The sequence below is a fragment of the Rhinichthys klamathensis genome, unplaced genomic scaffold (assembly GCF_029890125.1).
Source record: "Rhinichthys klamathensis goyatoka isolate OS25496 unplaced genomic scaffold, OSU_Roscu_1.1 h1tg000169l_1, whole genome shotgun sequence".
Lineage (NCBI taxonomy): Eukaryota > Metazoa > Chordata > Actinopteri > Cypriniformes > Leuciscidae > Rhinichthys > Rhinichthys klamathensis.
In genome coordinates this window covers 3,690,304-3,715,789 of record NW_026606700.1, presented here as the reverse complement: position 1 = coordinate 3,715,789, position 25,486 = coordinate 3,690,304, and the positions used below count along the sequence as shown (strand labels likewise).

The following is a 25,486-nucleotide window of genomic DNA, read 5'->3' as shown; positions in this document are numbered from 1 at the left end:
CTCTTTGGCTACAACAAATGGAAAAAAAAAGAAGAATGGCAAAAGGGAAAGAAATAATCCCACACATTTCTGAAGAACTTCTGCGTTCACAGTATTCCTGAGCATTGAACCTGCGGATTAAGATTTAAGGGCATTTCACTTTCTCTCTTCTGAGACCTTTACAACATCAGGTCTGAGGTTTCTAAAACCTTCAAAATAACAGCTTCCATATTAAGGTATATGCTAATAATCTACGTTAATTCCAATTTAAATACCACTGAAAAATGCAGTTCCTTCTCTTCCATGAAATATGCATTTCTTGACTCAAAAAAACCTGCCAAAAACAGGTCAAAAATCAATAGAATCATTATGAAATTATATTTTGGGTAAATAAAAATGAATAGTATTTTAGGACTATTTAGATTTTTTTGCAACAGTCATATTTGTTGACCAACTTTTCTCAGTATGGTAATGAGAAAAAACAAAAACTGTGAACTGTTCATTTAAACTGTGAAGTAATTATGCATCATAGTAGTAGGTGTTGGACTACCATTATGCCTACTGAAGAAAATATTATATTACAGTAAAAATGTATTGCATTACAACAATGTGAATTACAAATGAGAATAAAAGGAAACGCATGAAAAAAATTCAGATGCATTATGAGAATGTGTTGGGGATGTGATAAATGTTCATGAAATTGTAAAAACAAAAAAAAACAATTATTATTATATATATTTCCTTAATGATTTATTCTTTAGATTGTCTGGTGAAATGTGACCTGAGCAGGTTTTTAAGAGCTGCACTCTTCTGCAATTTATAATTTCTTTAATCAACACCAATGTGCTGTTGTGTTCATAAGGGTTCAGAAGTGGAAAAAAGAAGAACTCAATGCCCAGTCTCAATGCCCGTATAAGTTTTTCTTCCAAAGGAAGAGGGACAACCCAAGTACTAAATGAGACAAGTGAGCTAATGTCCAATGGCCTCATTTTTCTATTACAGCAGGCCAACAGGAAAGATGACCAGTTGTGCATTAATCCCTTTCAGCCAGCAGAGGGCGAACTCTGCGCGCGCACACACACACACACACACACACACACGGTCATGAGGCTTCCAGCTGCCTGGTCAAGAAACTGCTAAAAAAAACACACAAAAAAAACAAAGGGGGAGACAGTGCAGTCACATGACTTCACAGGACACACCCAGGCAGCCCTGCTTCCTATCTTCTCTGCTGTCGAGCTTTTTCATGCGATAATGCCGGATCTCACGGACGAGGGTGTAAAAAGCATCCTCAACTCCCTGAAAACCATTAAGGAAAACAGACAAAGGATATTTCATTAACACATATGCTATGTGTGAAGCTTTATGCTAAGCTTCGCTATTACAGTAAAAGCAATCTGATAATCAGTCTTTGCCCACCTGTCTGGTCTTGGCAGAAGTTTCTACAAACTCTATGCCGTAGCTTCTGGCAAGTTCCTGAGCTTGCTTGGTGTCCACCGTTCTGGCCAAATCACATTTGTTCCCAACTAGGACCATGGGAACATCATCTGAATCCTTCACGCGCTTGATCTGCTCTCTAAAATGTATTAAATGTACCATTATAGACATTGTACACCACATATTACAAATGCTCCTTCATATTTATAATATCATTTATAATATTATATTGATATGTCTTAAACTTAAAAGCTTTGAAAGTGGATCATCTAATCAGATTACCGCTAATCCAGAGGATTCACAATAAAATAGAACTGAAGCCGTATTCATCGGACCTGTACAAATGCACGTCGGCAAAGGATTTGCTGTTGTTTATGGCGAAGACGCAGAGGAAACCCTCTCCTGTCCTCATGTACTGGTCCCTCATTGCGCTGTACTCTTCCTGACCTGCAGTGTCCAGGATGTCCAGCAGACACGTCTCACCGTCAATCACCACCTGCTTCCTGTAAGAGTCCTGCAGGGAACGACATGATCAGCACTGTATATTTGCATTGAGCCTGATAGTCTCACAATTACATGAATCAACCTGGACAATACTGTGAATGGATGTATATATATCCTATTCTAATAAAGCATTCAGCGCAGATTATGAGGACAAATGAAAATGTCAAACGGTGATGGTCATGCGTTAAATGTCAAGTACACTACTGTTCTATGATTTGGGGTCAGGAAGATTTTTTTTTTAAAAGAAATTAATACTTTTATTCAGCAATGATGCATTAAAATGATCAAATGTACAAAAGATTTCTCTCTCAAATAAATGCTGTTCTTTTGAACTTTGGATTCATCAAAGAATCCAGAGAAAATGGTTTCCACAGTAAAATAAGAAATGTTTCTTGAGCAGCAAATCAGTATATTAGAATGATTTCTGAAGGATCATGTGATGCTGTAATGATGTAATGAATGCTGAAAATTCAGCTTGGCATCACATGAATAAATTACATTTAAAAAAAATATTCAAATAGAAAACAAATATTTTAAATTGTAATAATATTTCACAAATATTACTGTATGTTTGATCGAATAAATGCAGCCTTTTGAGCAAAAACATTTAAAGAATCTTACTGACCCCGAACTTTTGAACTGTATTGCATGTAAAGTCGTAACTTAAGGAAAGATGAGGTCAGATGGTCATTTTATTGAGTACCTCAATAGTGGGGTCATATTCATCCACAAAGTGATTCTGAATAAGCTGGATGGTTAATGCGCTCTTCCCAACACCACCTGCTCCCACAACAACCAACTTATACTCGGTCATCTTCCAGTCCTCAGAGAACACCTGTGATCAAGACAAAGAGAGTGCAAACGCATATATTAATAACACAATATTCACAGAAAGCTTGACATACAATTCAAAACTTAATAACATTTGTGTAACTATATCATTAAAAACATTTTAAATGCATGTGTGTGTATGTATTGGTTCATTCCTTTTTTGAGAGAAAGAGAAAATCAGAAATAAGCTACACTACCGTTCAAAGGTTTAGTGTTGGTAAGATTTACAATATTTTGAAAGTCTCTTATGCTCACAAAGTCTGCATTCATTTGATTAAAATGACAGTTTAATACAATACAATAAAATACAGGATCAGTGTCACATGATCCTTCAGAAATCTATTTTGTAACATTAATGATTTCTTTACTGTCACTTTTGATCAATTGCTGCATCCTTGCTGAATAAAAATAATTTATTTAAAAATCGTACTGACCTCAAACTATTGAACAGTACTGTATAATCAAATAACTGTGACTGGTCCAGCTGATTCATCCCTAAAATCACTGAGAAAAGTAAAACGCACCACCTGACAGCCGCCCGTGCATGTCTTCGACAGTCGTCTGGGTGACTTGCACTGAGTTTACAGACAGTATATTGAACAGTGAATAATATAATTATTTACTTTCTTTCTCATATTTTTATGACTTATATTGGAAGCTATTCTGTTTCTCTAAGAAAGCACTCCCATCTGCAAACAGTAGCCCTGCAATCTATTTTATAGAATGGATAAATGTCAGTCATTCTCAGAGTACAGCCAGGAAAAAAATTAACCTGAGAGAAGAGCACAGGTCACTGACCCCTGAACCGTTTTTACTAGCTCAACCTAAACCTGAGACAGACTTCAGGTCAAAGCATCTATTTTACAAATAAACAATTCAAACGAGTGATTCATCTGCACATGTTCCAAGGAAAAAAAAAAAAGTTGTCTTTGTAATCATTTGTCAAAATTAAATAACATGTTCTTCCTCTTCAGCAACTTTCCTTTCCCACTGACGTCACTTATGCTGATGCTGCTACTGAAAATAGCTTTTAGTTTAAGAAACTCACATACAGTCTGGTTGCATTCTTTTAAGAACCACCAACATCCATTTGTGTGTGTGTGTGTGTGTATGTATATATATGTATATATATATATATATATACACTCACCGGCCACTTTATTAGGTACCCCATGCTAGTAACGGGTTGGACCCCCTTTTGCCTTCAGAACTGCCTCAATTCTTCGTGGCATAGATTCAACAAGGTGCTGGAAGCATTCCTCAGGGAGTTTGGTCCATATTGACATGATGGCATCACACAGTTGCCGCAGATTTGTCGGCTGCACATCCATGATGCGAATCTCCCGTTCCACCACATCCCAAAGATGCTCTATTGGGTTGAGATCTGGTGACTGTGGAGGCCATTTTAGTACAGTGAACTCATTGTCATGTTCAAGAAACCAATTTGAAATGATTAGAGCTTTGTGACATGGTGGAAGTAGCCATCAGAGGATGGGTACATGGTGGCCATAAAGGGATGGACATGGTCAGAAACAATGCTCAGGTAGGCCGTGGCATTTAAACGATGCCCAATTGGCACTAAGGGGCCTAAAGTGTGCCAGGAAAACATCCCCCACACCATTACACCACCACCACCAGCCTGCACAGTGGTAACAAGGCATGATGGTTCCATGTTCTCATTCTGTTTACGCCAAATTCTGACTCTAACATCTGAATGTCTCAACAGAAATCGAGACTCATCAGACCAGGCAACATTTTTCCAGTCTTCAACTGTTCAATTTTGGTGAGCTCTTGCAAATTGTAGCCTCTTTTTCCTATTTGTAGTGGAGATGAGTGGTACCCGGTGGAGTCTTCTGCTGTTGTAGCCCATCCGCCTCAAGGTTGTGCTTGTTGTGGCTTCACAAATGCTTTGCTGCATACCTCGGTTGTAACGAGTGGTTATTTCAGTCACTGTTGCCCTTCTATCAGCTCGAACCAGTCTGGCCATTCTCCTCTGACCTCTGGCATCAACAAGGCATTTCCGCCCACAGAACTGCCGCTCACTGGATGTTTTTTCTTTTTCGGACCATTCTCTGTAAACCCTAGAGATGGTTGTGCGTGAAAATCCCAGTAGATTAGCAGTTTCTGAAATACTCAGACCAGCCCTTCTGGCACCAACAATCATGCCACGTTCAAAGTCACTCAAATCACCTTTCTTCCCCATACTGATGCTCGGTTTGAACTGCAGGAGATTGTCTTGACCATGTCTACATGCCTAAATGCACTGAGTTGCCGCCATGTGATTGGCTGCTTAGAAATTAAGTGTTAACGAGCAGTTGGACAGGTGTACCTAATAAAGTGGCCGGTGAGTGTATATATATATATTAAAAAACTTCCCACCCTCTAATTTTTTCTTGTTGAATATAAAAGTAAAATACACATTATAGAAGTAAAATGGGTTGTGAGCAGCGGGGCATGTGAATTAAAAAAAAAATATGTACACAGATAAATAATTTATGCTGCAATATTCAATAAAAAATAAGAATTGTCAGGATAATAATTGAGGGCAAATATCAATCTCTTTTTTTTCTTAAAGAAATAGTTCACCTTATTCTGTCATTTAGGGAGAATGGCAGTTACCATTCACTTTCATTGCATTGCACTGGCAATTTTAAACTCGAATGTTGTTGTGCTCTATGTAAAAATGCACTTTCAACTGGTATGAATGTTTCATACCATCCCATTGCCTTGCCTGTGGCTTTCATGCTCTCATAACAAGAGAGAATGTTCCCCGGGTGGTTTAAGATTTGAACAAACATAGTGATTTAAAACTAACAGTATTGAGATGTTTGTGGTGGAATAAACCATCAAATTAGGTCAAAACCCTCAAAAGAAAATGTATGTTGCTCAATAGTAAATACCTGGAAAAGGAAACTTCAAGGATCATCTAAGTATACATTTGACACGTTATTAAAACAGACAACATTAAAGAGCCTTAGACTTCATGTATTCTTCTTGTGCCAAAATGCTGTCTATGTAGACAGTTCACTGGATTTGAGGGACAGCCTTTATGTCGCACAAAGAAGCATTTATACCTAGTGTTTACAGGTAGCAATACACATGAAAATGCATGTAAACACCCGAGGACGGTAATAAATATGAAGCAGAGGGTTTATACTGCGTGGAGAAGGAAACTCACCGCTTACTCTGCAGTTCTGCGACCTCTGGCTGATCTGATCAACAGGGCTCCGCTAATTACTGCTCTCTCGCCCAAAATAATGCCATGGGGAGCACTTTACAAGTCGCTTCACACTCGTCTGGAAGCAATGTAACCCCTACGAACAGGATTAGTTAGGAGGCTATAGATTCAGCTTGTAAAAACAGCAGTTAAAGAAGTCTGTCTAAAGTTTTGAATAAGAGTTGACCAAGCAGCTTCCCCCAGAACTTCACGATTCAGAGCGACTTCCGGCTTCAGAATTCCACAAATCATGTCAAAATAAAAGTCCAGCCGCTGTGGCTGCACGTAGATATTTACACGTAGATTCACATTCGACCCTCGACCGCTCGAGCTCCAGACACGTCGGGGGCCCGCCATCTTGGAACGGTCAAGTTGTCGCCGTAACACACAGTAAGAATTAATAATGCCACAACATTGTGCAGCTTCTGGCTGTGAAACCAACTAGATGTATATTCCTGAAAAATGGAATTACATTTAACAGACCTGTGAGAAAGTGTTGGTTTGTGTTTTTATGTTGTAATTCAATATTTCTGTTTTTTTTACTATGGTACAAGTACAACTTATTAATGTTTTTACTTTTACTATGGTTACTTTTTATGTCATGTTAGCTGACGCCTTTGTCTTGTATTGTGTAAGTATAGAAAAAATAATCTGCTGAAGTCTTACATGCGTTACAGACGTTCAGTTAACGGAGTCTTTGACCGTTCCAATATCGCGAGAACGCGGACGCCAGAAACACTTGGAGAAATGAGGCATCTATGTATATAATACATCTATGGTGGCTGCCATGTATGATGTAAGAAATAAAATTAACATAATAAAAGTGCAACAGTAGGGTTTCTGTTCGTATATGACATGAAAATGTTGTATTTTGCACACTTTTATATTTACACATAAATATTTACACATATGTTCTACTTAACATGATACTTACATCTTGATCTTGCATCCAAGTTGAAAAGTTTAAAGATAATATTAGTTTGAAATGAAGGTACCGTACTGTAATAAAAGTTAATTCAGCAAAATGATGTGTAGAGAGAAAGCAAATTATATTATTAAAACTTTAATAGAGTTTGTTCAAAATACACAAACTTCAGCTAAATTAAATGAAGACTTTAGAGCAGTGGCTGAAATTCAAAGCCATTTTGTCTTTGCAAGTAGTAAGTCTGGTCAATTCTCACCACCAGTCAAGTAAAACATAAATGGAATAGTGTGTAATTGTGAATTCTGCAATCACAATTTTTGTAACAATTATTCTCTATTACGCACAAAGTCAAACCAAAACGACATTTTAAAATAAACTATGTACAACAACAGGGGGAAAACATTTATAAAGCATTTGCACAATGTATATTTCACATAAATAAGAGAACTAGCTAAAATACAGACAATTCGCTTAATTCGTATAAAACCTGAATTTAAATAAGACTGTATTTTATACACATTGCATTTACAAATCTATAACAAATGAAATCATTAAAGTTAATTATACAACTAATAGAATGGTTGGAAAAACTGCATGAATACAATCTCTGTCTTATTGTGCCACACTCCAAAATGTGTCGGAAAATACCATTATTTCTTGCGAAAGGTGCTTCTTTCCCAGTCAAATTATTCTAGGAATTTTGGCAGTACACTGCATCCATACCAAGTGACAATGACTTCTATTGGTTCCCTGCAGGGGGAAAAACATCAACAAATACATGACAAATACTGAGTACAGCTGTTACAGTAGCTGCGCTTCACAACGAGAAATCTCTTTCCTCCTGGAAACCAATGATCTAAGTCCCTTATTCTTAATCGCAGTCCGTGCTGTGTTCATTATTGATGACCTGGACAGAAGCAGCGTGGTAAACCGTCAAGCTCCAGGGGAGGGGCTGGTAAATAAGACAGGAAACAGATGATTCGATTTGGGAGGCCCAGTTGAGTCAACACCCCCAGCGCCCTTTTCCCGAGGGTATTTCTGAGAGCAATTCTGCATAACTGCTGAAGACTGAGGGGTGTGGCTGAAAGACAGCAAGCATTTTTTTAATTCTTACAATTTACTATGACTTTAAAGCCGTAATATTATTTTTTATTATTTAATATTAAGTTTTCTTGTGACAAAAAGAAAAGAAAGACAGGTCATTGTTTGCCGCGGTGTCTTGAAGAAAAACACACATCCCTTAATTTTAGCAGTTTAGTTTCAATAAATGATCTGGTCGGACTTGAAAGTTTTGATAGTTAAATGGAGTTCTGAATGTTAGACCAAGTTTCATAGTACAATGAAACCTCAAAAGAGCAGGGAAAATTGTATGTCTTATAATATGACCCCTTTAAAAACAACATCTTCCATCACCATAACAGTTCAAAAACGTATAAACGGAGTACTTATACTTACATTCATAAAGCTCCAGGCAGAGGGCAGACGCTGAGCCGGCTCTGGTGTACTGAATGGGCTTTTTGCCGAGGTTGTCTCTGGCTAAAACATTTCCCCCAAATTCTACCAAAAGCTCAATTAGTTCCAGATTTTTCACTTTAGCAGCATGATGTAGTGCGGTCTCATGAAGTTTAGCAGCATTTACATTTGCACCTAAAAACATGAAAGGAATACATAGACATCATAGGAAGAACGTGCACAAAAGTGTATTTTTTATTATGTGCTACAACAAATGAACAAGATATTTCATTCATGTTCCATTTAAAGGACAAGTTCGGTATTTTACTAGCCTGGGAAAACCCAGACAACTTCCGGCAAATTTAGATTTGCTCTGAAAGTTAGTCTGGCAAAGAGCTCATTCAAGCTCATTTCCAATCCGCCGAAATCGCGGCACCAATCAGAAACGTTGGGGCGGGCTTTACACGATGACGACAGCGCTGGGATTTTGAAGCAGATTTTGTAGCCTACATTACAAAGATGGATGCCGCATCCGTCGAACATCACTCGTTCGAATCAGCTATCACGTCTGTTTTAAGCGATTTGAACGTTTCCTTTTTGTTAAAAACCGAGGAAAGAACAACACTCGGAGATGTTTCTGCCGCTCTGCATACGTCATCTCCTTCATCGCTCTGATTGGTTTTAGGTCTATCCGCGACTCCGTTGGTGACGCCCCTCTAGAAATGATTTGTCTATGACGCTTTGCCAGACCATAACTCAGTTACAACTGAGATGGTCTGGTTTTAACCAGGCTAGTATTTTACACTTAAAGCCCTGTTTTAAGATCGTTTCTGATGAAATAGAACAGTTAAAGGATTAGTTCACTTTTTAAAAAACTTTTGCTGATAATTTACTCACCCCCATGTCATCCAAGATGTCCATGTCTTTCTTTCTTCAGTCGAAAAAAAATCAATGGTAGCCAAACGGTTCAAGGTCTAAATGACCGTTTCAGTTCAGCTTCAAAGGGCTTTAAACGATACCAGACGATGAATAAGGGTCTTATCTAGAGAAACGATCTGTCATTTCAAAAATAAATAAAAAAGTTAAATTGTTATAGGCACAAATGCTCGCCTTGCGAACTCTCCTGTTCGAACTCGTACATCAAAATGAAAGAATCTTTTTTCGAGTCATTGACTCGTTCATCAAAATGAACGAATCTTTTTTCGAGTCATTGACTCGAAAAAAGATTTGTTCATTTTGATGAACGAGTTCGAACAGGAGAGTTCGCAAGGCGAGCTTTTTTAAAAGTGAACTAATCCTTTAAGATTGAAATTTGGACACATGCTGCTGGCCCGAGAATTTTCGGTTTCTGTGGTTGCACCCCCCCACCTCCACAATGGTTGCATAGGTGCACTGGAACAATCCTTCATAAAACGCATTCAACTTTAGTTTGCAAAGACGTGAAACTCACCGAGTGGTCTGGGGTGTTCACTGATATGCTCACACAAAAATCGCTGCAAAAGATGCTTTCCAACAGGTTTTATCGTAGTTTTTGTCCAAGTCAAGTCAATGGAGTTGGACAAAAACGAGATCTCTTCTCGGATGATGTGTTTACTGGCGTGAGGGCGGGGCAACCTGTCACTCACATGAGGTCGACCAATAGCAAACCATCCAATCAATTCCCATTGGTCTCTCCCTCCATTTTTGTCTTGTTCAAGAAGCCATTTTTAAACTCAGATATGTCACAATATGGAAGAAAAGACTATCACAACTTCTGTTTCATGCCGACTTTAACAGATGAGACCTTATTATAAAATGTTACCAGTATTCCAAATAAAAAATAAACACAAAAAAACGGGAAATGCAGAAACTCACCAGCATTCAGCAGAACCTTGACACAGCCGAGATGCTGCCTTGCACACGCCACATGCAGAGGGGTGCCAAAGTGACAGTCATGGGCTTCCATAAACGCACCTTCATCAATCATGAGCTGAACACATTTAGAGTTACCTGGCAGACAAATAAAAAAGTCATTTTTAATCATTCTGAAAGAATTTGTCTTTGAATAATATTCATTGTTTTTCTCTCATCAAATATCAAATTTTAGACAACTTTCATCGTTTATAATATCTTCATTAAGTAATAATAATTAAGTTACAGCTGTGTTCAACTGCTCGTTAATGCATCTAATCAGCCAATCACATGACTGCAACTCAATGCATTTAGGAATGTAGACCTAGGATGCATCCGAAATCGCATACTTCCCTACTATATAGTAGGCGAAAAACACACCTTACTATCCCATGAGACCACGGGAGAAGATTTATGAATGGCAGTGAAGCGACGTAACTGACTCTGGTAGGTCACATGATAATGAAAACATGACGAATGTAGTATGTCCTGATTACATTCATACTACACACACTAATACTATATAGATCATACTTTTTTAGCGGTCGTGAAGCGTACCTACTCTAGAGTATATAGAGTATGCAATTTCGGATGCAGCCACTGTCAAGACGAACTGCTGAAGTTCAAACTGAGTGGAACGGGAGATTCGCATCATGGATGTGCAGCCGACAAATCTGCAGCAACTGCGTGATGCTATCATGTCAATATGGACAGACATCTCTTAGGGATGTTTCCAGCACCTTGCTGAATCTATGCCATGAAGAACAGTTCTAAAAGCAAAAGTGGGTCCAACCCAATACTAGCAAGGTGTATCTAATAAAGTGGCCAGTGAGTGTATATCCAACTTTATATAAAGAGCTGTATTTGCTGGTATATATATAGTATCGCTTTATGTGAGTATGTATGCTGTATATATGCAGGCATTGTATCTATGCTGTATATTGACAGCCTTAATAAACATACATAAACGACCCTAGGTTAAATCAAGCATCAGGTCACCTTACCGCCCATGCAGGCTTCATGCAGGGGTGAGAAGGTGAAGAGGGGAGGGTTCACCATGGCTCCATGTTCTAACAGCAACTTCACACACTCCAGACTACCAGCAGCACAGGCGTCACACAATGGAGTACTGCCGTCAATGTTACGAGCATCAACCTGTTGACAATGACACTAGCAAATAAACAACTGATGTGACAGATTCAAGAGGCCTACAGTATGGAGGAGCTCCTTACATGAGCTCCAGCATCCAGGAGCAGCTTCACACACTGTGTTTGGCCCTGTATACAGGCCTCATGGAGGGGTGTGATAGAGTCCACGGCCACAATGTTGACAGATGCTCCGTTCTCAATCAGTTTTTGGAGCTGCACAGCTCTGCCCTGAGCCGCGGCCTCATGCACTGCTGAACGATCAGTCCAGAACCCCAGACCATGTGCTGTGGGTAGAATGAGACGGACAGAATTCCAAAATATGTGTTTATGGTAGTTATGAGTGATTTCCAAATGATCCATCAGTAATATTAAAGGGTTAGTTCACCCAAAAGTGAAAATTCTGTCATTAATTACTCACCCTCATGTCGTTCCGGACCCGTCAAACTTTCGTTCATCTTCGGAACACAAATGAAGATCTTTTTGATGAAATCTGAAATTTCCGTCCTTCCATTGACAGCAACGCAATTGACATTTTGACGCTTTAAAAAGTTTATAAAGAGATCGTAAAACTTAATCATATGAATTGAGTGGCTTAGTCCAAATTTTCTGAAGAGACTCGATCGCTTTACATGACGAAAATATGGAATTTAGACTTTTATTCACATATAAACATTCATCAACTCACACATCAGATCTGGTAAACAGAAGCTCATGCATGTTCGCTGATGAACCAATGAGGTTCATTCTCGTGTTACGCAGCACGTTTGAACTCGCGCGTCAAGCAGATTCGGTTGAGCTTCTGTTTGTGTTCACTGATCAATGTTTAAATGTGAATAAAAAGCCTAAATTCAATTTGCTCATTATATAAAGCGGTCGAGTCTCTTCAGAAAATTCGGACTAAAGCACTTAATTCATATGGGTTAGTGTTAAGATCTCTTTATGAACTTTTTGAAGCGTCAAATTGGTAGTTGCGTAGCTGTGAATGGAGCGATAGAAAGCTCTCAATTTCATTAAAAACATCTCCATTTGTGTTCCGAAGATGAACGAAAGTCTTACAGGTTTGGAACAACATGAGGGTGAGTAATGACAGAGTTTTCATTTTTGGGTGAACTATCCCTTTAAGTGTAAAAAGTAAATGGGTAAAAAGTGCAATTTGTACACAAAAGGGAATTGCAAAAATATCATACAGTATAGTGATTTTGTATTTAGTTCTATTTAAGTCGTGTTGTTGTACTCCATTTGAAGATGTAGAGAGGTAATCTATTCTACAGCATTCTAGGAAAGGACGTTTTGGACATTATCATGTAACTTAACAGCCTGGTGTCAAAACCATTTATTTATTCCAGTGAACAGAATGGGGACAGTTAAAAAGGACATGCACAGGACAGTGAAACTGACTCATCTAACTTACGTGTTGACTCAGGTCACACTGATCCAGGGCTTTAGTAACCTGCTAATTGTCATTGGTGACTGATTCAAGGCCAAACAGCATGTGATCACACAACAGTTCTGGCAGCAATATTTGTCATCTAGCCTTGGTCTGCACAATTATATTAAAACGTGTCATATAGTTACAGTTAACTGTCAGTCAAATGATTACCAGACTGCTGGTTAATTGCAGTGTAACATCTTGTAATCTGCATGTAAACTTACCAATATCCCCAAACAGCGATGGTCTTGTGCGCGTTATTTCAAATTCCATAATTTATTCCAAATCATAAGAGAATAAAGAATATATGCGTCACATATCTAAGATTCATGAGGGTATCGTCAGCCATAGTTTACAAACACTAGACCCTTTTTCAATCGACTGGCGAATGATGCTGTCGGTTCTTCCGTGGAGACATAACATTGTCGTGCAGGGGGCGCAATTTGGCTCAAAAATACTAATTCTCGTTAAATCACATTTAAATATCAAGGAGTTTTATCGTCTTATTGGATTTGTTTGTACATTAAACTGGTGATAGTTAAAAAAAGTACATTTCAAGGATCGGTATCTGACATATAAATTCGCAGCCGCGCGAGCAATCTGTATAAAATGAGAAAATAAAAATAGTTATCGAATAAGCACAAACGTCTGTGATTGGTCTATCTTCACCAGCGCTGAAAAAAGTAATAGTTGCCACGTGACAACTCACGTCTACTTCGGCTGAGGTCTAAAGGATAATTTCTATCTGAATAATGTCGTTCATAAAATTTACTAGTAACTGAATTGAGAAAGTGAAAGAAAATAGTTGAAATAGCAGGTTTTTTTTAAGACCAAGGAGCTTATTGAACCCATCGTATCTGACCAATTAGAGAAAACGTTGTGGCTGCCAAGCTCCGCCCATTTAGAGATTTCTCTCTGGTTTATCATTAGCAGGTCTGATTGAATTTCTGATCAGTGTAAGCACGACGACGGCGACGCTCTTTGGACTCTGGAAATAAAGACTAAACAATGCCTTTGGCATATTTTCCTTCACCAGCTAGTTTATTTCATGTGCAAAGCAACGATGCATATCAAGCAAAGACGCATATAAAAAGTACATAGGCTACATTGACTCTCATTTTGAGCAACATAAACATTACCTAAACATTCCGTAGTACCATTCACATCGACAACAACGACAAAAGCATTGTATGAACGTTTTCATCATTTTCAAAATAATCAGTATGTTTTCAGTCACAGTTTTCAGTTTATCATAAAATGTCTCAAAAAGTTTCCTTAATCCTTCAAGCGGCTTCAGTAGGGATGATGAAAGTGAAACTGAAATGTCTTCAAAACAAGTTCAGGGGCTGGTTGCATAAACATTATGTTAAGACAGTGTCTTAAGTTCTAGTTTGACCCACTAGCAGTTAGTCAGGGGCAGTCAGTCTTACTTTTCGGTATCAAATTAGGCCACTCTACATTTTTATGTAGGCTAACTGATTTAAAAAAGCAATGAAAAGGCTTAAAGAAAAAAATGTATGTCTAATTAAGATGAGTCTTAGTGGTTTATGCAACCAGCCCCAGGTGAAATATACCAGACGTACCAACAATATTTTCAAGTGTACAAGTGGGTCAAGAAGATTGAGACCACATTGGATCCAGAAATGTAAATAGGCATTTCATATTTAACAAAGTTACGATGTAAAATAAAGAAGAAATAAATCAAGATGCTAATCAAAGAAGCAACTGTGCCCATAGCAGTGCACAAGATGTTCTTTGGAACATTTCTAAATCATGCTGGATAGCATGTTCATCAGTTGAAGTTTGCTCAAGTGCACATTTATGTTTTTTTTCCTCTTTTTTTCAGCTTTCAATCATATTTTCATGCTGGAAAAAAAAATCACAAGACATTTTCACCAGCTGATCCTTCCTGGTTTTACATTCCTACATACATAAAAAAAAAGAAACATTCATTTAAAGGAATATCACCCAAAATGACAAATCTGTCATTCACTCTTCTTCATCATGTTGTTCCTAAAGAATGTTTTTTTTGTTCTTCTGTAAAACACGAAATTTCAATTGCTAGAAGAACTAAACAATTCTTGCCATACATTGCTTGTTGGATCTTGAGGGTGAGTAAATAATGACAGAATTGTCATTTTTTGGGTGAGCTATTCGTTTAAAGTGGAGCAGCATTACAATGACCGAAGCACTTCTGTGAACCACTGAACAACAAAAGCAACAAAGTAGAGCTGCACGATTAATCGGTAAAAGATTGTGATTCAAATACCCAGGCGATCTTTTTCCTAAAATGACATCGAATCGGCTATGTCTATAGATAATGTGAAACTGGTTCACACTGCGTTGCATGCTGGGGCGGTGCCACCATTTTGGGAGGATTACCCTCTGCTACTAATCCTTTGCCAAGTATGATCACAGCGAACATTCAAATCTGTGTTCGTGCTTCCGCACTTTCCGCTGACCCAGAGAAAGCAGTTGTCATGTATTGCTTCACAAACGGTCTTTTCAACCACACAGTATCATTAATTCTGTGTTACAGTAATTCAAGTTATCACGGAAGTACTAGGATAAAAGTTTTTAGTTCAGATATAAACGCTTATGTCTACAGTAGCAATCAAAAAAGAGTAAATCACCTTTTAAAAGTAACTCAATGCTTCAAATAAAGAATGTATCAATTACATACTTTCACCAGTAGGTGGCGACAAGTGAATGTTAAATTTATTGGTCATTGAATCATTCGTGATTTGTTTAAAAATGCTGATTCATCAATTAATGAACCAAGTGAAGTCTTTAAGAGTGAGTCATTGAATCATTCATTTTAAATAGACTGCAGCAATTAACATTTTGTCAGAACCTCTAGTTAATTACGCTATTTTGTTTAGTTGTCTTTTCAGAATCATGGGAGAATCGTGATTTCTATTTTGAACAAAAAAATCGTGATTCTCAATTTGTCCAGAATCGTGCAGCTCTACAACAAAGAGCTAAAATCCCAACACTAGCATTGTGCTGGCCAGACGTATCCATTAAAGCAACTAAACATCAGTGGAGCGGAGATGGTCAAGACTGTGAGAAAAGTCTGTGTCGCTGGGAGCGAGTTGAGGCTGGGAATGGTGCCGCTGTCGATCTTTTGACTGAGAGACGTGGCTTGTGTGCGAGAGTGAGGGGAGAGAGCTGTACGGCCCTTCTTTTTGACCCTCCTCCTTCAAAAGCTGCTCCTGATTGGGCACCGGGGTCCACGGTTGCCACGAATCTACAGTGGAGCAGCTCTTCGTCAGCTGAGGCTTCCTCTGCGCAGAAAAGACTTTGCCGGAAGAGCGGAACTGTCAATCAAGAGAAGACGACTATGAGACTTTTTTTAAGGTGCACATTTTTTGGAGAGAATTGAAAAATTATTTACAAAATGAAGCTAGAATTGTTGTTAATTTTGTAGAAGCTGATGTGATGTTAAGGCGTTTTACATTGGATGGTGATATAGTATTTATATTTGATATAATAATTACAATTTCTAGTTATTACACTCAGTGGGGTTCTATACATAGACAGTATAAGAGGTTCTATATAGACCTTATGTAGCTCCGCCTCTGTTGTGTTTGGTTTTCCGGCTTGTATTTCCACAGCATGAAGCTAAGATCTTACGGATTGATAATGAACCGCTCATTTTAAAATCTTTAAAATATCTGCTTCAAACATTACAATGCTCATGATAACTTTCGGTAACTCTACAATAAGTGAATCCACTTGCAGCTAATTATTCTTCGACGGCGATGCCATAGAAATATACAGAGCTACCACAAAAACAAAAGTTCAAAGGCAAAATTCTAAAGACTCAATTTTAAAGAACACTTTATGCCAAAAAAGGTTCTATATAAGGAGAAATGTCTTAATGGTTTCATAATACTTTCATGTTTAACAGGTTTTCAATTTGTTATATAGTAAAAGTGTTTACAAGTTCATAACATTTATTCAAAATAAAAAAATGAATTAAAACAAGATTAATTATTTAATAATAAATCCATAAAATGATCCCATGATGGGAACCCTAAAAGGCCTGACAGAACCCTTTACGGTTCTATATAGAACCTTTTCTTCTAAGAGTGTATATTCACAAAGCCAGATGGAATGAAAAACTGAAAACTGTTTGAATTAAAACTGACATCAAAACATATTTGGTAACAATATCTGAAAGTACAAACTTGAAAGCAATACAAAACATGCCACTGGAACTTTTTCTGTCATTTTTGATCTTACCCTGACATGTACTCTTATTTGTACAATGCTTGGTTCTCAAAAAAACTGTACGAACTGCTAAAACAAATTTTTTTTTGACAGCTACCTGAAAGATCAAAATCAGTGATGTCATTGATGACTGTGATCTAATCCATATCATCTGATATTATATTTAAAGGACATTTTTACCTTAGATGGCCCTCTAAAGTCTTCAATTTTTGAGGAAATATCCATGATCCAGCCCTTCATGTCTTCTGGAGTGTCTGGCTGCATGTAAACAGAACATGAACAGGTTAAGTTGACAAGATGTTTTAGTTGAGCTATTATGATATACTGTATAGAAGGATCTAAGGATTCTCAATAGCAACCTGTGTGTGTTACTTTGAGAGAGCAACCATAGAATTATTTATAATCATTAGTGATTTATGTAGTTATCATTTGATTTTATTCATATTATTGTTTGATTTACCTTACCTTCCTTTCAACAAATTTCCTTCCTTTTGATTTACATAATTTATCATTTTAATATTATTATTGATTCATGTCATTTTATGTTTCCATATTTTATATTACTTATTATTTTACCTACTTCCTTGCTCTTGCAATGCTTGCTACCGTTGTTTAATCTTACGATTGTGTGGTTTGAACTTTGAAGGGATTTTTGTTTTCATGTGTAAGAGATCAGAGAATGTCTCCAAAATTTTCAAGGTTTTTAACATCACAGGACGATGTTGTGCAGTAGTAATATTCCATTGTTTTTGCTGTGGTGTAACAACACTTGTTCAATCAACATTCAGACAAAGTATGAGCATTGAAACATATGCAACTAAGATTATTCGATAAACTCTGCTCTTTTAATTATCATCACTTCACCTCATGCTTCTGCACTTCCCTTGTTTTCTCAGTCAAACTCGGGCTGAGACTGGAAGACTGATATCTATTGGCAGGGATTCTGCGTCTGGGGTCGGATCTAATATATCTAATATATCTGATATTTCTGACATGGAGATCCATCTGATGTAACATTTATGTATTTAAAAATTATGATTTGACTAATTGACCTGATTTATAGTCCACAGACCTGATGGCTTTGTTTACCAATAACATAAAATGAATAATTCACCACGTCATCATTTACACTGCACACATATTTACTACTCGTTTAGTTTCAAACCCATGTGCTTTTCAGGCAAGCAGCTCTTTTATATGTTCCATTGGAAAAAAAAAAGAAATGATTTTGGTACAACATGAGGGCAGTTTTATCTATTTTAGCATTTAATAATATTTTGAATTAGCTTTCATTTTTATATTTGTGATTTTAATTTGAGCCTTTAGTCATTTTAATCGCTTTTGTAATTTCTTTTTTATAATCTACCTTCAATTTAAATTATTTTTATTTCACTTTTAGTTTTAGTCATTTTAGTGCTTCAAAAAAAAGTTCTTTGACTTTATTGCCAAGGCAACATTTCTAAAATGTTTTTAAGTTTAAAATTTCCATCTAATATTTATTGTTATTATAGTTTTTAATAGATTCCATTTTAGTTAATAACGACATTATATGCGGGTGATTAAATGATGACAGAAGTGTCATTTTTGGGTGAATTAAAGATCTTCATAAGTCCGTTTGCATTTACAACATGCCTCAGCACTACAGTAGCCGCATAAACACCTGTCACACTTGAAAAGCATTTATAATGAGCTTTTTACGTTTCGCTTGAGTGATAGAGCATTTATGCAAGGACGATTAAAACAACAGTTAATCTTAAAATACATTCACACACAGCTGCAGATTTGGATGCCAGTCATTGAGATGAACCATGTGCGCATTATGTGGTTCACCTACCTAAACATGATTATTTTTATTTATTTAATAACTTTTATCACTGAGTGACACCTGTATCATTATCATCAAATCCATTTAGCCCAGAATTACCTGAATGTAGAAGGTTCTGGTACTTGTGATGATTTCAAAAAGGTTATCACGAGACAGCAGATCCCTACAACAAACAACACACATAATAATTAAACTTCTTTTTTTTTTTGACATTTGAATAATAGAATGATATAGTGTGTGTGTGTGTGTGTGTGTGTGTGTGTATACATACACACATACTCAGTGGTCACTTTATTAGGTACACCTGTTCAACAGCTTGTTAACGCGAATATCTAATCAGCCAGTTACATGACAGCATGGATTTAAGCATGCAGACATGGTCAAAACACCTGCTCAAGTTCAAACTGATCGTCAGATTGGGGGAAAAAGGTGACTTTAAACCCACAACCATCTTTAAGGTTTACAGAGAAGAATGTCCGAAAAAGAGAAAATATTCAGTAAGCAGCAGTTCTGCCTTGCCGATGCCAGAGGTCAGAGGAGAATGGCCGGACTAGTTTGAGCTAACAGAAAGGCAACAGTAGCTCACATCACACTTTTTAGTGCAGAAGAGCAATACTGAACGCACAACAGGTCCAACCTCGAAGCAGACGAGCTACAGCAGCAGAAGACACACCGGTGACACTCCTGTCAGCTAACACCAGGAAACTAACTGACGTCACAATTTGCACCGGCTCACCAACGTTATTGTCCAAGATTGGAAAAAACATTGCCTGGTCTGATGAGTCTCGATTTCTGCTGCAAGATTCAGATGGTAGGATTAAGGATTTGGCATAAACAACAGGAAAGCATGGATCCATCCTGCCTTGTATCAACGGTTCAGGCTGCTGGTGGTGTAATGGTGTGTGGGATATTTTCTAGGCACACTTTGGGCCTCTTTGTACCAATTGAGCATCGTTTAAACGCCACAGCCGACCTGAGTATTGTTGCTGTCCATATCCATCTCTTTATGACCACAGTGCATCATATTCTAAAGCTACTTCCAGCAGGATAACACACCATGTCACAAAGCTCATCTCAACTCAAACTGGTTTCTTGATCATGACAGTGACTGAGTTCACCAAACTCAAATGGCCTCCACAGACACCAGATCTCAATACAATAGAGCAGCTTTGGGATGTGGTGGAAAGGGAGATTGGCATCATGGATGTGCAGCCGACAAATCTGCAGCAACGGTGTGATGCTATCATGATAATATGGACCAAAAGCTCTGAGGAATGCTTCCAGCACCTTGCTGAATCTATGCCATGAAGATCTGAAGGAAACCCGGGTTCTAGCAAGGTGTACACACACACTATAATAAACTTTATTTATCAAAAGTTTGGATTCAGAAAGTTTATTTTTAAGAAACTTTTTAAGAAACTTACATTTTTTATCAAGAAAAGATGCATTAAATTGATCAAAAGTCAGTAAAGACATTTGTTACAATTTTTTTTTTTAAATGCTGTTCTTTTGAACATTCCATTTATCATAGAATCCAGAAAAAAAAATTTTGTCAGAAATATTAAGCAGCACAACTGTTTTCAACATTAATAATAATAATAAGAAATTTTCCTTGAGCAGCAAATCAGCATATTAGAATGATTTCTAACGGATCATGTGTCATGTTATATCATGATATATATATACACAGTACAGAAATGCCAGAAATGTGAACTACTTGTGGGTTTGTGACCAAAACCAACAAGAAAAACCACAAAAAAAAGTTCTCACCCTGATTTTACAAGGCACTCGTTAACTCTCAGCACATCCCGCAGTCGAATACTGCGCAACGGTTCCTTATCCTAAAAAGAAACAGGTGTACATAACCGTTCATGATATAAATATAAATCACTTGCTTTCTTTTAAAGAGATTTTCATTCCAGCGTCTCACCATTTCAGATTTATAGTAGCTCACAGTTTGGTCATCTAAAATAAAAAACCTCCTCTTCCAGCTTTTCCTCTGAAAGAACATTTGGTTCAGTGATGGTGATGTCAAAATGAATTTAACAAAAGTTTTAGAGCAGTGTTTATAATTTAGCAGGGTCTATATTTTACACAAACTATAAACTTCATACGCCCATCAATATGCTAAATTATTAACTTGACAAACTAAGGAGATACTGGTTATACCCCAAAATCACAAGACACTGGTCTTACCACATTGCCTTGCTTGACACAGAAGCCAGACCTCACGACATTTGGACGCACACTCTGGCATCTTCTTAAAGTGACGTGTGACCCTAGTTCACTCGTGAAGACATCCTCAGAATCGCTCTGAGGAACCTAACAGATTTATGTTTATGTTTCCCTGTCAACTACATTAAAATCATGAATAAAGAACACACAAATACATTACCTGTTGGACTGGCGTGTGCACAACCACTCCTCCGACAATTTCTGTTTTATACGCCTGTCCAGATGTCGAATGACTTGGGTTTGAAACATTTGTGACATCAGAGCTTTGGGCCACTGGTGAAGCTTTTGGAACCTTAAATAGATATTTACTGATTAAAAAAAAAAAATTTCACATGTTCAACTTTCTTAAGTGTGTAATGTTGCTGTTTGAGCAAGAAAAAGGTCTGCAAAGTTTCAAAGCACAAAGTCACTCCAAAGGGAGTTATTCTCTATATTAGTAAGCACTGTTTATGAACTCCCTGAAACGCCTCGATTGTAGTCTTGAGTTTTCTTCAAGGAACAGATACACGTCATTACATTACATTACATAGAGTAGAGTTGCGTTAGTAGCGTGCTGAAACACGTGGTTACAGTAAGGGGTGTGACATTTCAGAAATACAGTAAAGCGGTTGACCAATCACAACACACTGGTCCGGTCAACCAATTAGAGCGCATTGAGTTTTTCGGAAGGAGCGGCTTCACAAGCATTGAATAATCTCTGATATATAACTAATTTTCCAGAAGCTCTAAGCATGCTTATTTATGGATAACATCCAGGTTTGTCACATTTCTTGGAATACATATGAGATATGATGAAATACCAAAAAATGACAGCAGTGAAGTGAGGATGCAAAAAGCTTGACATACTGTAATTTTGGTGGCATTATTCAGAGCAATGACCCATTCCTTCAAGTCCACAGCATCATTAGCCTGCAGAAAGTACCGTCTAGACAATGCATTTATTACTGGAAGAAAATTAAACAAAACAATGGTTAGTTATTGATACTATGGAGGAAAAAAAAACATATCCACATTACGTACTTACCAAAACAGAACTCTGCCTTTGGTTTCTGTTTTACTGATGATTCATTAACCTACAATCAAGTTAAATCAAATTTGAATAAGCAAAAATATGTAATAAGTAATAATAAAAGAGCCTTATATTTCTTTTTATACTATGGTAGGGTAGAATATGATACCTTTGAAATGTAACTGAGTCGCAGACTCCCAACAGACTCTGTTCCCACAGGTAGGTTCTGTTTTTTAAGGAAACAGGGAAAAATAGTTATGCAAAATACGATTACAATTTTTTAGGATGCAAATTTGAGAGTGTAGGTAAATAGGAAGATCCTCTATAATGCCACACTTTAACATCTGTTTAAAGCTGTACTTGAACATAAAGAGCAATACCTGTGGATTGTCCATATACCATAGGAGAAAATTCTGATGAGTATCCAAGATAAAATAACGCCGGTAAAACCTATCGCTGTTGTCATTTTCCTCAATATCCAGGAATCCACAGGTCCGGTTTTGTCTGTCCAGGTAAGGCATGTCCCAGATCTACAAAGAAAAACAAATAAAAAAAACACTGAATCTCACACATAACTCTGGGTCCCTGCTGTCTTTAAATAAATAAACCTTTCCTTTTAGTTTTTGAGAATACAAGTAAATCGATTTAGAAACAGACCATATAATTGCAGGCAGATGCACGCACACACACACACACACACACACAGTGTTTAATGACTGCAAATGGGATGATCCCTATATATGCATATTCACACAATATTTACAAAAAATGGCCTACTAGGCCTAATAATAAAAAAAGAAAGAAAAAAAAGATAATTTGCATATTTTTATCTTTACTCTCTCAATACTAGATTCAAGATTCCCACACCTTTTGAGCATTTTTTTCCCCCAGTGGCATGTGATTACTAGAAAAGATATCTAGTAGTCACTTTTTACAGAGACTGCACTTAGAGCAATTTTTAGCAAATAAAAACGGTAGAGCTGAGCACACAGCATATAAAAGCATATACAAGTTTACATGACTTTCCATGACCGTGGGAATCCTGTATATCCAACATAGGTAGAACAAAAACAAGTTTTCAGGGTGTTCTTGACAGGTGGATTCAGGTGTGGTTCACCTGGACCAGGATTTCATGAACTCCCAATGGAAAACTGTATACGAGTATGAGATCAAGCTTTTGGAGAGGAAGTCGGTATTGCGCATAACTGCCACACCTAATATTAACTTACTTCACTTCCAGAATCCCTAAGGCTCGTGACTCATCCGCGTTCCGCTGTGTGTGTTTTGTTCAGCGCGCTCTCAGAACACAATACACGCACAATGCGCGCTCATTTATCCGCGAAAACAGATGAAAGCTCCGCGCAGAAAGCCGAGCCTTGTGCCACTCGCTCAGCCTCTTTCCGGGTTGACAGCAAGTTGAGTTAAAACCAAAACTAAACGCATCCGGTAGTGGATCTTTATTTTTTTTCACGTGCGGAAAGCGGAACCCAGTAGATGCCATGTTAGATACGACGCAATGGGCAAGTGTTTAACAGAGCGTGCGAAACAAGACATTGTTATAAAACTGTAAAAACTCAAATGTTCTTAAAATATAAGTGTGTACACACGTCAAATTTACATTTGAAGTACATTTAAGTTTTTACAGTTTAATAAGCAAGTAGGCCTACATTTAAGGGGTTTTCAAACGTTTTAGTAGCCTATTAAAAGTTATTAGTTTGGTCAGGCCGCGTCAGCTCCAGCTTTTTCCATTGTGATTAGTTAGAGAGGGTTAAAATTCATTGCAAAATCTCTTTAAAACATCCGATCCCCACCGCTTTCAGAAAGTATTTGAAAAGTTTTTGTTAGGCTACTATACTACCAATCCCATATTTTGTATTGTGAAACGTTATATGCACAACTTGAATATTATGACGAAGCATAGGCTAACCCCAAATAAAATAGCCTTCTTTTTTAAACAACTGTTTAAAACTCTTGTGTGAAATGTTTTATTTATAAAACATTTCATGAAAACATTTGTGCATGTAAATAAACATGATTGTGGTCGTATTTTTAAAATAAAATACTCCATAAAATGCAAAGCATTTGACCAAACAAAATACACTATAGGCAAAACTGAAATCTTGTACCTGTTCTTTCATAAGGTAGCCTACAGTTGTCTGGCTGTTAAATTAGGCAGGTTTGTACTTGTTTTGTTAATGCTTTGCCTTTGGCACAGCAACCATTACCTGATACCTGTACTGGGTCTTAAAGGGAATTGAAAGTGTGCCAGGCCAAAATAATGATTTAAAGAAGTCAGGGTTACTTTTCTTTAAATCACAAACATTTTGTTTGGGAGACCGGGATGGTAACACTTTTTTGTTTGCGCATCAGTAACACAGTGGTTGTTTGTGCTAGATCTTTCAAACTTTGATACACAGTAGCCACATTTGTCTCCTACAAATAAAACTCACCTGGACGTGTAGGCCAATCACAGATTGATGTTTGAGTTAATGTCAAATACAAAGAGTTTCCAGTACTGGGGTGAGTTGCAACACTAGCTGGGATAGATGTAACAACGAGAGGGGATTTGCTGTGATAAGATCCACATTTTATGCAAGAACTTTATTGAAGAATAAAATAAAACAATTTAGCTCAGTCACATGCCACTTCCTGTGAGCTCAAAATGGTGATGGGAGTGTATGATATTGATGAAATTACCATAGCTCTTTTTTGACTTCTGACAGTGTTACAGCTGACCCCGTGTTACAACACTCCCCGGTCTCCCTCTACAAATTCATATTAATGCATTGAATCTGAAAAATAAAACCTTTGATGGAGACAGGTCTAGTTGAAGTACAAATACAAACCAGAATCTATTTGGAAGTATAGCTTACGTTCACTCCTTTTCCCTCAAGTGATTCCTTAGTTTTAAATAAGAAAAACTAGATCAAGATACAAATTTTCAAACAAGTTTGGAATCAATTTAGAATTTTAAAAAGGAGAGCAACTGTACCAGACCAACAAATGAACAAAATTGATGACCACAACCTATAATCATTGATAAATATAACAAATGGGGACCAGAGATATAAGTCTAGTAAGCATACAGAAGAATATGTTAGTAGCTAAACAAATATTATATTTTAAGTTGGTTCCTCATTTTAATGTATTGTATCTATGTAAAACGCTATACAAATAAACATAACTTGAATTTTTCTAAGCTCACACAGATAGGCCTACATCTTCATAACCACAATAGATTATACTGAATATATAAATTATAATATAACCTGTATTAAATACATCTTCATAACCACAATAGATTATACTGAATATATAAATTATAATATAACCTGTATTAAATACACAAAACTGAATAATGAACAACAA

The 25,486-nt window shown here is 37.2% G+C and overlaps 3 protein-coding genes across 3 annotated transcripts; all 3 read right to left on the bottom strand.

Annotated features, from left to right (window-relative positions):
* Positions 1-1,070: 1,070 nt before the first annotated feature.
* Positions 1,071-6,200, bottom strand: nras (NRAS proto-oncogene, GTPase). Its single transcript, XM_056259763.1, has 5 exons — positions 5,930-6,200; positions 2,624-2,755; positions 1,752-1,930; positions 1,399-1,555; positions 1,071-1,278 (listed from the first exon to the last, which is right to left on the bottom strand). The coding sequence occupies exons 2-5, from the start codon at positions 2,732-2,734 to the stop codon at positions 1,159-1,161; spliced, it is 567 nt and encodes a 188-aa protein (XP_056115738.1). The 5' UTR covers positions 2,735-2,755; positions 5,930-6,200; the 3' UTR covers positions 1,071-1,158.
* A 1,338-nt stretch (positions 6,201-7,538) lies between these two features.
* On the bottom strand, positions 7,539-13,219 carry asb13b (ankyrin repeat and SOCS box containing 13b). Its single transcript, XM_056259762.1, has 6 exons — positions 13,037-13,219; positions 11,468-11,667; positions 11,240-11,390; positions 10,200-10,334; positions 8,349-8,540; positions 7,539-7,974 (listed from the first exon to the last, which is right to left on the bottom strand). Exons 1-6 carry the CDS (start codon positions 13,083-13,085, stop codon positions 7,790-7,792), a joined length of 912 nt encoding a protein of 303 aa, XP_056115737.1. The 5' UTR covers positions 13,086-13,219; the 3' UTR covers positions 7,539-7,789.
* Positions 13,220-15,624: 2,405 nt separating this feature from the next.
* On the bottom strand, positions 15,625-23,608 carry plekha2 (pleckstrin homology domain containing A2). Its single transcript, XM_056259757.1, has 12 exons — positions 23,347-23,608; positions 22,498-22,647; positions 22,287-22,343; positions 22,133-22,181; positions 21,955-22,052; positions 21,269-21,400; positions 21,070-21,195; positions 20,804-20,872; positions 20,644-20,714; positions 18,973-19,036; positions 17,229-17,306; positions 15,625-16,132 (listed from the first exon to the last, which is right to left on the bottom strand). Exons 2-12 carry the CDS (start codon positions 22,636-22,638, stop codon positions 15,845-15,847), a joined length of 1,173 nt encoding a protein of 390 aa, XP_056115732.1. The 5' UTR covers positions 22,639-22,647; positions 23,347-23,608; the 3' UTR covers positions 15,625-15,844.
* Between the last annotated feature and the right edge of the window lie 1,878 nt (positions 23,609-25,486).

What these genes read in the sequence shown, in the direction of transcription:
- nras (XM_056259763.1), bottom strand. Translation starts at nt 2,734, where the DNA reads ATGACCGAGTATAAGTTGGTTGTTGTGGGAGCAGGTGGTGTTGGGAAG. An exon ending in AATATGACCCCACTATTGAG is followed by an intron (nt 1,931 to 2,623) that starts GTACTCAATAAA and finishes CGTTCCCTGCAG; the next exon opens with GACTCTTACAGGAAGCAGGT. An exon ending in CTTCTGCCAAGACCAGACAG is followed by an intron (nt 1,279 to 1,398) that starts GTGGGCAAAGAC and finishes AATGGTTTTCAG; the next exon opens with GGAGTTGAGGATGCTTTTTA.
- asb13b (XM_056259762.1), bottom strand. Translation starts at nt 13,085, where the DNA reads ATGGAATTTGAAATAACGCGCACAAGACCATCGCTGTTTGGGGATATT. An exon ending in CAAGGTTCTGCTGAATGCTG is followed by an intron (nt 8,541 to 10,199) that starts GTGAGTTTCTGC and finishes TCATGTTTTTAG; the next exon opens with GTGCAAATGTAAATGCTGCT. An exon ending in CTGCCTGGAGCTTTATGAAT is followed by an intron (nt 7,975 to 8,348) that starts GTAAGTATAAGT and finishes GCTGTCTTTCAG; the next exon opens with CCACACCCCTCAGTCTTCAG.
- plekha2 (XM_056259757.1), bottom strand. Translation starts at nt 22,638, where the DNA reads ATGCCTTACCTGGACAGACAAAACCGGACCTGTGGATTCCTGGATATT. An exon ending in GGTATATGGACAATCCACAG is followed by an intron (nt 22,344 to 22,497) that starts GTATTGCTCTTT and finishes CTTAAAAAACAG; the next exon opens with AACCTACCTGTGGGAACAGA. An exon ending in GTGTCAAGCAAGGCAATGTG is followed by an intron (nt 20,873 to 21,069) that starts GTAAGACCAGTG and finishes ATGTTCTTTCAG; the next exon opens with AGGAAAAGCTGGAAGAGGAG.